Source organism: Arachis ipaensis, chromosome B02 (genome assembly GCF_000816755.2).
Source record: "Arachis ipaensis cultivar K30076 chromosome B02, Araip1.1, whole genome shotgun sequence".
NCBI classification, from domain to species: domain Eukaryota; kingdom Viridiplantae; phylum Streptophyta; class Magnoliopsida; order Fabales; family Fabaceae; genus Arachis; species Arachis ipaensis.
Genome location: NC_029786.2, coordinates 76,897,460 through 76,911,862, shown reverse-complemented (window position 1 = coordinate 76,911,862; position 14,403 = coordinate 76,897,460). Strand labels below are relative to the sequence as shown.

General features: G+C 35.7%; 1 protein-coding gene across 1 annotated transcript; it reads left to right on the top strand.

Moving 5' to 3' along the window:
* On the top strand, positions 9,393-12,507 carry LOC107625472 (chaperone protein dnaJ 6). The gene is made up of 8 exons (XM_016328122.2): positions 9,393-9,721; positions 10,602-10,700; positions 10,952-11,053; positions 11,307-11,366; positions 11,455-11,561; positions 11,643-11,725; positions 11,925-12,015; positions 12,099-12,507. Exons 1-8 carry the CDS (start codon positions 9,614-9,616, stop codon positions 12,301-12,303), a joined length of 855 nt encoding a protein of 284 aa, XP_016183608.1. The 5' UTR covers positions 9,393-9,613; the 3' UTR covers positions 12,304-12,507.

Below are 14,403 nucleotides of genomic sequence, written 5' to 3'. Positions count from 1 at the left end.
GGTCAGAGAATGGTTCAAATCCAATCCTGAAAGTCAAAAGATTTCAGACCCAGAAACTGCTTTGTTCCTCAATCAAAAAGCCCAAATTGCTGCAGCCTTCGCAGGAGCTCAATCGAAAGAAACCCTAGCAAAAAATCTTCAGCAAATCATGCAGATGATTGAAGAAGACAGAAAACACAAAGATGATCCCACTTCCTCGGCAGAATCCTCAAGCGGTTATAACCAGAATGAAGACGACTGCTTTGGAATTGACCTAGGAGAAGATTAGTCTTTAATCTTCGAATTTCATGTAATCACAAAACATTGTTAACTTGTACTGTAGAAATGGTGCCGGTCATGTTCACCTGTACTGTAGAAACAGTAGAATCTTCAGCTATATAAGGAAGCCTTGTATTCATTAGGAGGCATCCTTCAATTTAAGAGAGAATAGAGAGAAGTTAGAGAGAGAGACTCTGAGAGTTCCCTTGTAAGCTCTCCAGCTCTTCTTCTTCCCTCTTCTTTTATTTTCAACATTCAATAAAACTTTCAATCAGTTCTTCATTTTCGTGTTTTCATATTTACATTTCTGCAGTTGCATATGTGTGCGGACTACCGCCACATCTAACTTCATACTAACAATCATATGCGTGTGGACTACCGCCGCATCTAACTTCATATTTACTTTCTTGCTCTTGCATCTATCATACTGCATTCTTACTGACTTCATTTTCTGTCATTCTCCCCCTTTCCCTCCTTGATCCACTTCGGGACATCTGGTATATATATATATATATTGACGCTGAGAGATGATTCTCTCAAGGAATTCATCCAAAACACAATCCTTATCTCACTTCATTCGTGTATTTCAAGTTGGTATCGGAGTGGGTTCCGACCCGGCTCTGATTTGTTTTTTCTTGTTTTCCGGCTGCAATCTCTCAGCCGTGTTCCCTGTTCCCACCAGCTGACACTATCAGCTGTGTCTCTTTGTCAGAAACTATTTTTCTGGCCAAAACCTTGTCAAACATCAGACCCACTCCAAAGCAACCCCAGAATCAGAACCGAAAAGCCAAGTTCGTCCTGTCCCCAAAATTTCACCGCCGTCAACCGCCGCACGCGCCGACACATGCCGCCCCTTTTCCTGCGCGTGGTCCTCACGCGCCTCCGCTCCAGACGCGCGTAAACGTCATGCTCCGCTACCCAGGCTTTTTCCAGCCCTCCTTTCCCTTCTGCAGGTGTTTTCCGGCCGTTTCTGAGTGTCTGCCATCATATCTTCTGAGGTAACCCCCGACACCAACTCCAATGGTGGCAAACCGGCTGTTCTAACATCTGTTGTTTCTGGAACTGCTACAATGACCTCTGAAAAATTGATGGGTGCCAAAAATTACCTTTTTTGGGCTGATTCTGTGGAACTTTGGTTCATGGGCCAAGGCTATGAAGACCACCTTACTAAATCTGTTGATGATGTTCGCGCCGCTGACAAAACCACTTGGAAGAAGATTGATGCCCAGCTATGTAACCTTATGTGGCAGACCATTGATCCACCAAAGCTGACTATGTTTCGAGCTTACAAAACTTGTAAAAAGGTGTGGGACCATGCTAAAGCTTTATACACTAATGACATTGCAAGACTTTACCATGTTGCTAAGAAGCTGTGTAGTTTACAGCTTCAAGGAACTGATATGGAATCTTATGTTGGGGCTGTGGAAGCTGTCAAAGAAGAGTTTTCGACTCTCCTTCCCTATGTGTCTAATGCTAATGACCATCATGCTCAACAGGAAAAGCTGTTTTTGGTACTTATGTTACTTGGGTTGCCAGCTGAACTTGAATCTCTTCGGCAACAAATATTGGGCACCTCACTCGTTCCTTCCCTTGAGGACGTATTTGCACAACTCTTGCAATCTGGCCCCTCTCTTGAGACCCATAATTTCGACCAAACTGCATTGGCATCCCAATCTTCTTCTCAAGTGTCCTTTCAAGTGCCCACTCGCGGCGGCCGTGGGGGTCGTGGTAATGGTCGTGGTAATCGTACTCGCCTTAATTGTACCTATTGCCATAGGATTGGTCATACTCAGGATAAATGTTATGCTCTCCATGATCGTCCTACCAAGATAGCTAATGTTGTCCAAACTAATGAGCCATCTAACGTTCACTCCGCCGCACAACCACAAGGGATATTTGTCTCTGGCAATGATTATGATGAGTTTCTCAAGTACCAAGCTTCAAAGTAGGCATCTACTCCCGTTGCTTCGGTGGCCCACTCTGGTAATTCTGTTGCTTGTATCTCTCATTCCTCTTCTCTTGGACCATGGGTCCTTGACTCAGGTGCTTCTGATCACATTTCTGGTACTTCTTCTGTCCTCTCTAAACTTGAACACCCTGCATTTCTTCCTTCTATCACTTTGGCTGATGGTTCTAAAATTGGTGCTAAGGGAATAGGTCAAGCTACTCCTCTTCCTACATTACCTTTGAAATCTGTTCTTTACATGCCCAATTGTCCTTTCAATTTGATTTCTATTAGCCAACTTACTCGTTCTCTTAATTGTTCTGTTACCTTTTTTGCTGACTCCATCATTGTGTAGGATTGAAGGACGGGACAGACGATTGGTACAGGATGTGAGTCTCAAGGACTGTATCGGCTTGCCTTACCCACTACTACTGTGTCTTCTGTTGCTGCTGTTGAGTCTCCGGACATAGTCCATTGTCGCCTGGGACATCCCAGCCTCTCGAAGTTACAAGCTATGGTCCCGAGTTTATCTCATCTTGCTATCTTAGAGTGTCAAACTTGTCATTTAGGTAAACATGTTCATAGTTCTTTTTCAAGTCGTGTCAATCCACGAGCTGCGTCTCCCTTTTCTGTTATTCATTCTGATGTATGGGGACCTAGTCGTGTTACTTCTCATTCTGGTTTTCGTTATTTTGTCACCTTTATTGATGACTTTTCTCGTTGCACTTGGTTATATTTAATGAAGGACAGATCTGAATTATTTGCACATTTCAAGTCTTTCTGTTCTGAAATTCAAAACCAATTCAAAACTTCAATTAAAATTTTACGAAGTGATAATGCTCGTGAGTATTTTTCAGCACCCTTTTTGTCTTACTTGTCCTCCCAAGGCATTTTACATCAGTCGCCTTGCCCTCATACCCCCTCAACAGAATGGTGTGGCTGAGCGTAAACATCGTCACTTGATTGAAACTGCTCGCACTCTTCTTCTCCATACTCATGTTCCCCTTAAGTTTTGGGGTCAGGCTGTTCTGACTGCATGTTATTTAATTAATCGTATGCTTTCTTCTATTTTGCAAAATTAAGTTCCTCATTCCATTTTATTTCCTCATGAGCACATTTTTTCTCTTCCACTACGAGTCTTTGGTTGTACTTGTTTCATCCATGATCTTACCCCAGGCAAAGACAAGTTAACTTCTCGCTCTATCAAATGTGTTTTCTTAGGGTACACTCGATTTCAAAAGGGTTATCGTTGTTATTCTCCAGCTCTTAATCGTTTCTTCATGTCTGCAGATGTTACTTTTCTTGAGAATACCCCTTTTTTCTCTGCACCCGACCTCACTTCACCTTCCATTACAGAGGTGCTTCCTGTTCCTTACTTAGATGGGCCTCCTATTCCCACAAAGCCTCTCCAGGTTTATCATCGCCGCCCACGGCCTGCAGTCCAAGATAACTCATCTCCTGAACCCGTGGTTGAACCGTCCTTGGATCCTTCTTCGGGAGTTAGTAGTAATCCTCCTATTGCTCTCAAACAAGGTACTCATTCCACCCATAATCCTAATCCTATTTATAATTTTCTTAGTTACCATCGTTTATCATCTTCGCACTATGCTTTTACCTCCTCTTTGTCTTCTGTTTCTATACCCAAAACAACAGCAGAAGCTCTTTCACATCCAGGGTGGCGCCAGGCTATGATTAAGGAGATGTCTGCCTTACATTCTACTGGTACTTGGGATCTTGTTCCATTGCCACCGGGCAAATCTACTGTGGGTTGTCGTTGGATCTATACTATTAAGGTTGGCTCAGACGGAACCATTGATTGATTAAAAGCTCGCCTTGTGGCTAAGGGCTACACTCAAATCTTTGGTTTGGACTATGGTGATACCTTCTCTCCTGTTGCGAAGATGGCCTCTGTTCGTCTTTTTCTTTCTATGGCTGCCATTCGCCATTGGCATCTTCATTAACTTGATATTAAAAATGCTTTCTTACATGGTGATCTTGAGGAGGAAGTATACATGGAGAAACCTCCCGGGTTTGTTGCTCAGGGGGAGTCTTCCAGCTTAGTATGTCATTTACGCCAATCTTTATATGGCTTAAAACAATCCCCTTGAGCTTGGTTTAGTCGCTTTAGTGCTGTTATTTCTAAATTTGGCATGATTCAGAGTGAAGCAGATCATTCAGTTTTCTCCCGTCATTCTTCCTCCACGACCTCCATATATCTGGTTGTTTATGTGGATGATATTGTCATTACTGGAGATGATCATGAGGGAATCACTCAGTTAAAACAGCACTTGTTTGATCACTTTCAGACTAAGGATATGGGAAAGTTAAAATATTTCCTAGGAATTGAAGTGGCACAATCTAATGCTGGGATCTGTATCTCACAGAGGAAATATGCTCTGGATATTCTTGAAGAAACTGGAATGTTGGATTCTAGACCTGTAGATACACCAATGGATCCCAACACAAAACTTAGTCCAGATCAAGGAGAACCTCTTGCAGATCCTGGTAGATATCACAGATTAATTGGCCGATTGAATTATTTGACAGTCACTCGGCCAGATATTTCATTTGCCACAAGTATCCTAAGTCAGTTTCTTGACTCTCCATGCGATAGTCATTGGGACGCAGCTGTTAGAGTCTTTAGATATATCAAAGGTGCTCCAGGAAAAGGTTTGTTGTATGAAGATAAAGGACATAACCAGATTGTTGGGTATACTGATGCAGATTGGGCAGGATCTCCATCTGATAGACGTTCTACATCTGGTTATTGTGTTTTTATTGGTGGAAACTTGATATTTTGGAAGAGTAAGAAGCAAAATATTGTAGCAAGATCTAGTGCGGAAGCTCAATATAGAGCTATGGCACTTGCCACATGTGAACTTATATGGTTGAAGCAATTAGTTAAGGAACTTAAGTTTTGTGAGCCGAGTAAGATGGAACTGGTATGCGATAATCAAGCTGCCTTACATATTGCTTCCAACCCTGTGTTTCATGAACGGACCAAGCACATAGAGATTGATTGCCATTTCATAAGGAAGAAGTTGCAAAGTGAGAAAATAGTAACAGCCTTTGTCAACTCCAACGATCAACTTGCAGATATTTTCACCAAAGCTCTCCGGGGTCCTCGGATACAATACATATGTAACAAGCTTGGTGCATATGATTTATATGCTCTAGCTTGAGGGGGAGTGTTGAATATCAGATTAGAGATATAAGCTGTATATAAGTTATTCTGAGAGATATAGGCTTTATATAAGTTATTCTGTTTTGATATAGTTTTCATTTTTAGATATCTGATTCTGTTGTATCTCCTAGTATTAAGGGATCTGATTTCTGTATATATATATATATATATATATATTGACGCTGAGAGATGATTCTCTCAAGGAATTCATCCAAAACACAATCCTTGTCTCACTTCATTCGTGTATTTCAAGTGAAATGTTTCAATTTTTGAACGTGAATCTGTAAAATGTAAGAAGTGTGCACAAAAGAGGCATATGGACCCTAATTCCAACAATGAGGGGCATAACACTGGTAGGAAGCGACGAAGAAATAATTCCAGGAAGCACGTTAATGAGGTAAATTGTCAGTGAAGTTTCAGATTGAGTTTTTGCCATGTTTTGGCTAGTTTAGTAATTGAATGATAATGTTTAAATGTTTTCCAGTATTGTCTTGACCAAGGCGAATTGGGTGCTTTCTATAACAACGTCGTAGTGGAATTGTTCGTCGAGGTGATAAATGAGCAAGAAATGGGCAACATAGCCATTATAGTGTGCTTCAAAGCATCAATCTCAGTTATTATGTGATTAGTTTTTTAGAACTGAACATACTGATAAGTTACTAAGCGGATGTACACGCTTATGGTGACTCGTCGTTGTTTACCTTATTGATTTGTATTTTAAGTGTGGTATCTTTGCTGATAGTTAGATATGGTTGAGTTTTACATAAGCTACTATTTCTATAGCTGATAATGGTGTATGAATTTTTTTTATTACTGATGTTCCTTTGTTTAGGTAGTTCTCAATTGATTATTTACTTTTCTTCCTATTATAAATGTTTTGCAACTTCAACCATGCGGGGCTTGGCAAAGTGTAGGAGATGCGTGGCCAGGGTCAAATTCTAGAGGAAATAATTTTGTCATCACTACAGTCAACTAAGATTTCAACTTCTTATCTTACCGATTAGTCTCTCTAAAGTTCAACCAGTGAGACTACCCATAAGGTATCAACTGTATCAGTTTTAGACTCATTCAAAATGTGTCATTTTAAATCATGACTTGTGGTTAAGTGAAGGTTGTGTTGTCTCTATTTTGTTGTCATCACAGCTTTTTTGTAACTATTTTGTTTTGTTGGGGTTTTTGATCTATCAGATAGATGATTGTTTTGTGGGTTTGGGAATTTTCATTCAACTTGGTCAGCAGGGTTGTGTTACCCATTGTTATGCTTAATACTAGTCTAAAATGACACGTGCTTATGGTAGTATTCCTATAATAATAGATTGAAATTCTTGTAACTTTAAGTATACCTTAGTAATCTGTGCAGCCTTTTCTGAATTTATTTATGAGATCTGCTTCGATGGCATAATTATATCTTCCTTTCATGTCCAATTGAAAATAAAGCCACCGACAAATGAAACATATCAGGATAATATGTTCAACATTTTAAGATGATCAGAAACATAGGCAGACTTCCTTTAACCATAGATTCAGATATATAATATTTGTTAATTTATTGTTCTTTGAATATTCTGCAGTATTAAGGAACGACATTGAGGGATCCCGTTCATTGATAACGTTCCCAACGCATATCCCAAATATGTTGGTTATACCCAATTTGATATGTGTGCCTATGTTTGATCATTTGACTTTGTAATTGTAATTTGGACAAAAAATGTTGTGGTCATATAAAGACGTATACACGTCGAACCAATATTGTAACATTTTTGTCCACTTCATCTAATTGGTGTAAACATCTTATATCTTTGATAAATGCCAGTTGGCATGACCTGTGACCTTTGTAAAAGATGTCTATGACCGTAATTTTATTCTTTTGTCGGGCCATATACTATTGTTGTTATGCATGTTCATAGCCGTTGTCTATTGCAGAATGGCCAGTAGCCCAAGATTGATCTATTGTCCTGTGGATCCTTTCATTATCCGTGGGACAGTCTGTGACGATGGTCATAAATAGTTATTATTCACTACAAGGGAGGCGCAAAATACTGGCGCTTTTTTTCATGATTAGCAGTGGCTCACTGAACCGCCATGATTATGGGTGCGCGAGGATTAGGTTTGGCGGCAGTTTCCAGCAATCGCTGGTATAACCGCTGCTAAATTAATATTTCGCGGCAATCTTTCAGAAAACCGCCGCCAAATGCGAGTGACACGATTTTCAGCATGTTTATCGGCGGTTCTAAAACCGCCGCTATTTACTTAGATGTTTTCAAGTTGACACGTATTTTGCGGCGATTTTAAAACCGCCACAAAACAGGACTAAGGTTTCGGGCACAGTTACCGTGGATGAAAACCGCCGCAATATCGAATAGATTTTTCAAACTTTGAGACACTTTTCAGCGGTTTAAAAGCGACGTTAAATGAAAAAAATTAAAAAATAGATCATTTGGGTTTTTCTGAAAAAATCGTACAATTTTTTAAAAATATTATAGAACTATTTTTTTATTTTTTAGATTTTTTATTATTTTAAGAGTTAATATTTTCAACCTTGGAATCTAAACTTGTATAAAAAACAAAAAAAAATATTTGTAAAACAAAATAATATATTCATGAAAATACGAAGAAAACAAATCTCTTACAAAGAATTGCATAGTCTAATTAAAAAAATGTTTGCTTCAATCCAAAATATCTCCAATCCTAATATACTATTTTTCACTCTGTCATTCTACGGAACTTATCCCTACAACGATGTTTGGTAGTAGCTCCTCACCCTGCTGTTGAAATAGATAAATCAGAGCACTCTCCATCGCCTGCCTCTTTTTCTTTTCTGCTACTGCCTCATACTGCATCACCTTCTTCTTCAACTTCTTGCCTTCTAGCTCTGCATGCAGTTCAAGCAGCTTCCTCTGGGTCTCCTCTACTTGGACTCAGTTGCCCAGCGCATGTGTGTTGGAGAAGTGAAAGTGAGAAGAAGGGAGAAGAAAAAAGAAGCGGGGAGTATGGTGTAAGAGCGCGAGACAGAGAAGATCGGAAGGCAACAGCCATAGATTCAGAGTGAGAATGAAGAGGGTGAGGCGTAAGCTTTTTCTGGGAGGTTTGGGAGAAGGAGGGAGTGAGAGAGAATGAAGGAGAAGTAGAAGAAAGATGTAACGAAATCCGTTTGACAGCTCAGCCAACTTTGTTAATGGAATAAATTTTTATTTACGGACATATATTTTTGTAGTGTTTTTCAATATTATAAGTGTATTTTTGTCGTTAATAAAAGTGGAGGTTATTTTTGTCAGCATTTTGATAATTCAATGACAGAATTGCTAATTTACTCAATAAAAAATGAGGCTAAAATTTTTTATTATAGACGAGGAGTAGTGTGTGCTATCCAATTTTATTAGTTTGTATATATATTTTTTTGTTTCGGAATGTGTAATCGGTAGATACAATTACTTTGTAAGGAGAATTTTAAAAATTTTGAGAAAAAGACAATTGATCTCTGACTTTTTGGTCTGTGGACATTTAAATTCCTGAGAATTTAAAAATACATTTAAGTTTTTGACCTCCTCAAAATCTAGATACATCGATTCCTGGATCTAATTTGTCCCATTTTAAAAGCTCTCCCACGTAGGTATTCGTATCGGCCATATCAGTACAACGAGAGTCACGTTTGATTTTTCTATTAGGTTTAACAAACTCAAGTGAACAGTAGAAATCAATGTGTTCAAATTTTGAGAAAGTCAATGACTTAAATATATTTTTAAATTCTTAAAAATTTAAATTTATAGACCAAAAAATCAAAGATCTATTTATCTTTTTCTCAAAAAATTTTTAATATCAAATCAAAAGATTCGTTTTATTTGTTATGAATTTGTTTTTTAAGTTTATAAATCGAATGGTCCAATTTTTACTCTCTAACAAATTAAGAAGTCCAATTTAATAATTTATACACACTAAATCAAACGATGTCACATTTCACATTAACTCATTAACGCCCTACTATATATATGACCATAAAAAACACTATTCTCATCCCAATATAAAAAATAATTTGCGAAAAAATGAGCGCGCCAAAATATTGACACACCGAGTGGCGAGAACAATAAAAGAGCACCCTAATCCCGATCCGTCCTTTCCTTCTGTTTGCTCTTTGCGCTTATCAGTTTTCAACTTTTCATTTTTGTCATCGCCAAATGAAAGTTCTTTGAGACCAAGTTACAGTCTTCTACTAACAAAAAGAAATAAAAATGGCGCCAAAGAATAAGAAGAGATCTAGGGTTTCCAACGACGAAGAAGAAATCGCATATGAACAGCCACACTCCCCTCAGAACAACAACGAAAACACCCTCTATCAGGTACCCGACATAATTTGGATTAATTAATTGTGAGATAATCTTCTTCGCTTTTTCGATTTTTTAATTTCAATTTTGATTCTTAGTTTCTAGTTTCGATATTTACCGATGCTTATTGCTTTATGGGATTTCTTATTCTATGTTCCTTGTAGTCTGCTTTTGAAGCTGATAGAATAAATTGTTGTTTTCAAGAGAGATTCTCTGTTTTACTCCTATCTGTAGTGAATAAACCTAGCCTAGTATATTGTAGTATGATGTTTGTGTTTTTATTAGCTTATCAAATGAGAGTTAAGCATCGATATATTGAGCATAGACATGATTCACGATAGGGTGCAATGGCATTGTTTGATATGTGTAACCAACATCAACTTAGTGGGATAAGTCCTTGTCTTTGTGTTTTTATTAGCTTTATTTTATGTTCGGAGCAACTTATATGAAGTTACAATCAAGATTTTTCTGCTACAGCATTTGGAAATGGAGAAAAATGCAATTATTTCCCTATAGTGATGTAAATCCATACATGTAAAATGTGCTGATACGATCTAAAGGTTACCCCTTCATCACATACCAACAGTCTTCCTTATATAGAACTTTATGGGCTGCAACCATTTCCATTTCGTTTCTATTTTTGGTCCCCTTTAATTCACAAGAGTTGGTTTTATTTGACGTCCTTTGGTTTTAACTTTCACATAACTGCTGTGAATATATTCCATATATCTCAGTTTCTTATAACATTAGCACTTTGGACTTTGGATCCCTTAGGTGATCATCTACTCTTTGAGATATGAGTATATGACATTACCCGTTTCCATTTCTTGATTTGTATCAATGCGCAGAGAGCACTGATATTTTGGACACTGACCTGTTGCTTCTTTGCTCTTAGGTACTTGGTGTAGAGAGAACAGCATCACAACAGGAAATAAAGAAGGCTTATTACAAGTTAGCATTGAGGCTGCATCCTGACAAAAACCCTGGTGATGAGGTATTTATCTAATGTTTTCTGTTTTACAGTAAGCAGGGTGGAGCCATGTTGATATCCAGAGATTCCATTGTACCCTTTAATATTCTGAAAATTTTTGAAATATCCATGAAAATTTAGTATCTTCTCAGCAAAATACTATTCAAGCTCTTTGAACACTCCATTTAACAATAGCATCAAACAGGTTTTTGTCTAATTAGGCCTCTGACCATCTATTAAATTTGATGTTTATGGTTCCAATTAATCATTTACAGGAGGCTAAAGCAAAATTTCAGCAACTGCAAAATGTTATCTCGATTCTTGGGGATGAAGAAAAGCGAGCCATTTATGATCAGACTGGTTGTGTTGATGATGCTGTGAGTGTTCTTGATTTCTCATATCTGTAGATGCATTTACAACCTTGAAGCCACAAGATAACATATCTGTAATATGCATTTTCTAGATTCATTCAAATTGAACTTTTATGGTCTGTCAACTGTTGGTGGAGGAATCTGCTCTTGTTATGATGATTTTATGTACAGCAGAATGCAATATAAGCATTTCAGCATTTTTTTTTTTGTGTGTCATGTACATCAACATTATTCATTTATATTTGTTTCTGAAAATCAGGACCTTGCCGGGGATGTTGTCCAGAATCTTCGCAACTACTTTAGAACAATGTACAAGAAGGTTGTTTGCGTTGATCCTGATTTTGTTCTGATTTCTTGTTGCACAGTTCTTATTTGCCTTTACAAGGTTTTATGATACTTGCTAACAGGTCACTGAATCTGATATTGAGGAGTTTGAAGCAAACTATAGGGGATCTGACTCAGAGAAAAATGATTTGATTGATTTGTACAAGAAGTGCAAGTGTCATATGAACAGGTAAGAAAGGCATATTGATGAGTGAGAGCCATTTTTCTGAAAAGACTTTATTGTAAGTTTGGGTATGACTTCCCACTGCAGGCTATTCTGTTCAATGCTTTGTTCTGATCCCAAATTTGATTCTCACCGATTCAAGGATATTCTTGATGAGGCCATAGCAGCTGGTAAGAACATTATAAGCTTTTATTTCCCCGAATTCCAGTCAGACATGTACTCTTTTTTAAGGTTTATATTGCCATAATGAGGATTGAATACCATTAGCTCGTTTACTTGTAGCTGGGAGATTCAGCTTATATTAACATAGGCAAAAGTCTTACTTGATCCTTGTGTTTGATTCTATACCTTTTCTTTTTATATCTGTAGGAGAACTTAAAGAAACAAAAGCTTATAAGAAATGGGCAAAAAGAATATCAGAAATCAAGCCACCAACTAGTCCTTTAAAGAGGAGGGTCAAGTAAGTTTATCGGGGAAGTCTTGGGCTTGCCTTATACTGTTTACATTTTAGTTTAGGAAATAATGATGTTTATCATCTTGCAGACCAAGTAAGAAACCAGAAACAGATCTTTATGCCATCATCTCACAACGTCGAAATGAGAGAAGAGACAAGTTTGAATCTATGTTTTCATCTCTAGTTTCAAAATATGGTGGAAGTAATGTGCCGGAACCCTCTGAAGAGGAATTTGAAGCTGCACAAAGGAAGATGGAAAGCCGACGTTCCGCAAAGAAATCAAAGCGGAAATAACCAACTTAATGTTTGTATAGTTTCTTCTGAGTATGAACGTTAAATTAGGTAATGCAAGTGGAGATTGTTATTTTTTTTTTCACTGAAGTACCTGATAGTTTACTTGCATGTTAATGTATCTGCTAAAGAGTGAAAGGTAGCTCCTTTTAATTTCAATTTTAAATTAGAACTGAAACTATACTAAAATCCCCCTCCCCCCACCCAGAGATTTGAACTCGCAATCTCTTAATTGAGTATGGGAAGACTATACCATTTAGTTAATTGCTAAAAGATCGGATTGGTTAGTTAGTTAATTAATTGTTTAATCGATTTTTTGGTTTTTTGATTGATTTATTATTAAATGGTTTTTATTATGAACTGAACTGATTTAGTAGTTGATTTTCGATTAATATAGTGGAATTGATTGATTTGGTGCGGTTGTCTAAACAATTTTTATGACTTCAACGCTCTCAATAATTTTTTGAAGCATCAGCAGATATATGTGGGTTAATAAATTTAATTATAGGTTTAATTATTCTGTTGGTCTCTATAATTTTGTGAAATTTTTAATTAGGTTTTATATTTTTTTTTAATTAGGTCTCTGCACCAAATTTTTTTTTTAATTAAGTCCCTCTTAATAGTAATTGGCTTAATTTTATAGAGACCCAACTAAAAAAAAGAATTGATACAGCGACCTAAATAAAAGAAAAACAAAATGTAGGGACCCAATTAAAAAAAATTTTAGTACAAAAACTTAATTAAAAAAAAATATAGAAACCTAATTAAAAATTTTGCAAAACTATAAAACCAGCAGAATAATTAAACCTTAATTATAAGCATTCGTGGTTGCCTGCTTTATGCTGCTAGTGGGGTAATCTAGAATGGTCCGATTATTTGGAAATTTTATCTAGTCTCTAATCACAAATGCATAAATTCTAATGAAATTGCGTCACATGTTTGGATTAAAGATGCCTTAGAAGTTCGGGTATGTCTAAAATGAGCTCAACACTTATATGCTTATTGGATGTGTCATATTTATATAGACCATTAAATTTGTTTAGATTAAAATCAAAGGCTAATATAAAAGAAGAACATTGATGGACTCTAATAAATACAGAATATCATAGTACATAAATAAATATTTTAAATGACAATACTTTAATACACAATACTTTAAATGACAACATAATCTTTTATTCTTAAATAATTAAATATAAAATATATAAATACAAAATATCTAAATATTTTTATTTATTAAAATTAATTATTATACAAAATTTTTTATAATATTAAAAAATTATATTAAAATAATATTTTAAACTGTAACATAAAAATATAAAATTATTAAAATTTTATTTTATATTACTTGATAAATAATTCAATTATTATATTCAAAATTTATTAATTAACTACTTTTTAATTATTTTATATTTTTATGTTGTAGTTTAAAATATTATTTTAATATAATTTTTTAATATTATAAAAAATTTTTACATAATAATTAATTTTAATAAATAAAAATATTTAGATATTTTGTATTTATATATTTTATATTTAATTATTTAAGAATAAAAGATTATGTTGCTATTTAAAGTATTGTGTATTAAAGTATTGTTATTTAAAGCATTTATTTATGTACTATGATATTCTGTATTTATTAGAGCTCATCAATACTCTTCTTTTATATTAGCCTTTGATTTTAATCTAAACAAATCTAATGGTCTATATAAATATGACACATTCAATAAACACATAAGTGTTGAGTTCATTTTAGACATATCCCAGAAGTTCCACTGGTTATGGTAATAAACTAATAATAATTAACAATAGTAATAAAGGGAACAAAAAAAAAGTAATGCCGATTGAAGCTAATCGGGATAGGTTTTGCCAAGCTTAAATTTAGGACAAGTTGAATATCATCAAAATTAGCAAAATCTACTTGCTTTATGGATACTCCACACTTTGCATTTCATAAGTTGATGCCATCTTGTACCACCAAAATAAAAATAGAAAGATAATTTTTTTTTAACTTTTCAAAAAAATTTTAAAATATATCTAATATTTAATTTAATTTTAATTTAATTTCTGATATCTAAAATATATTTTAATTCTACATTTTTT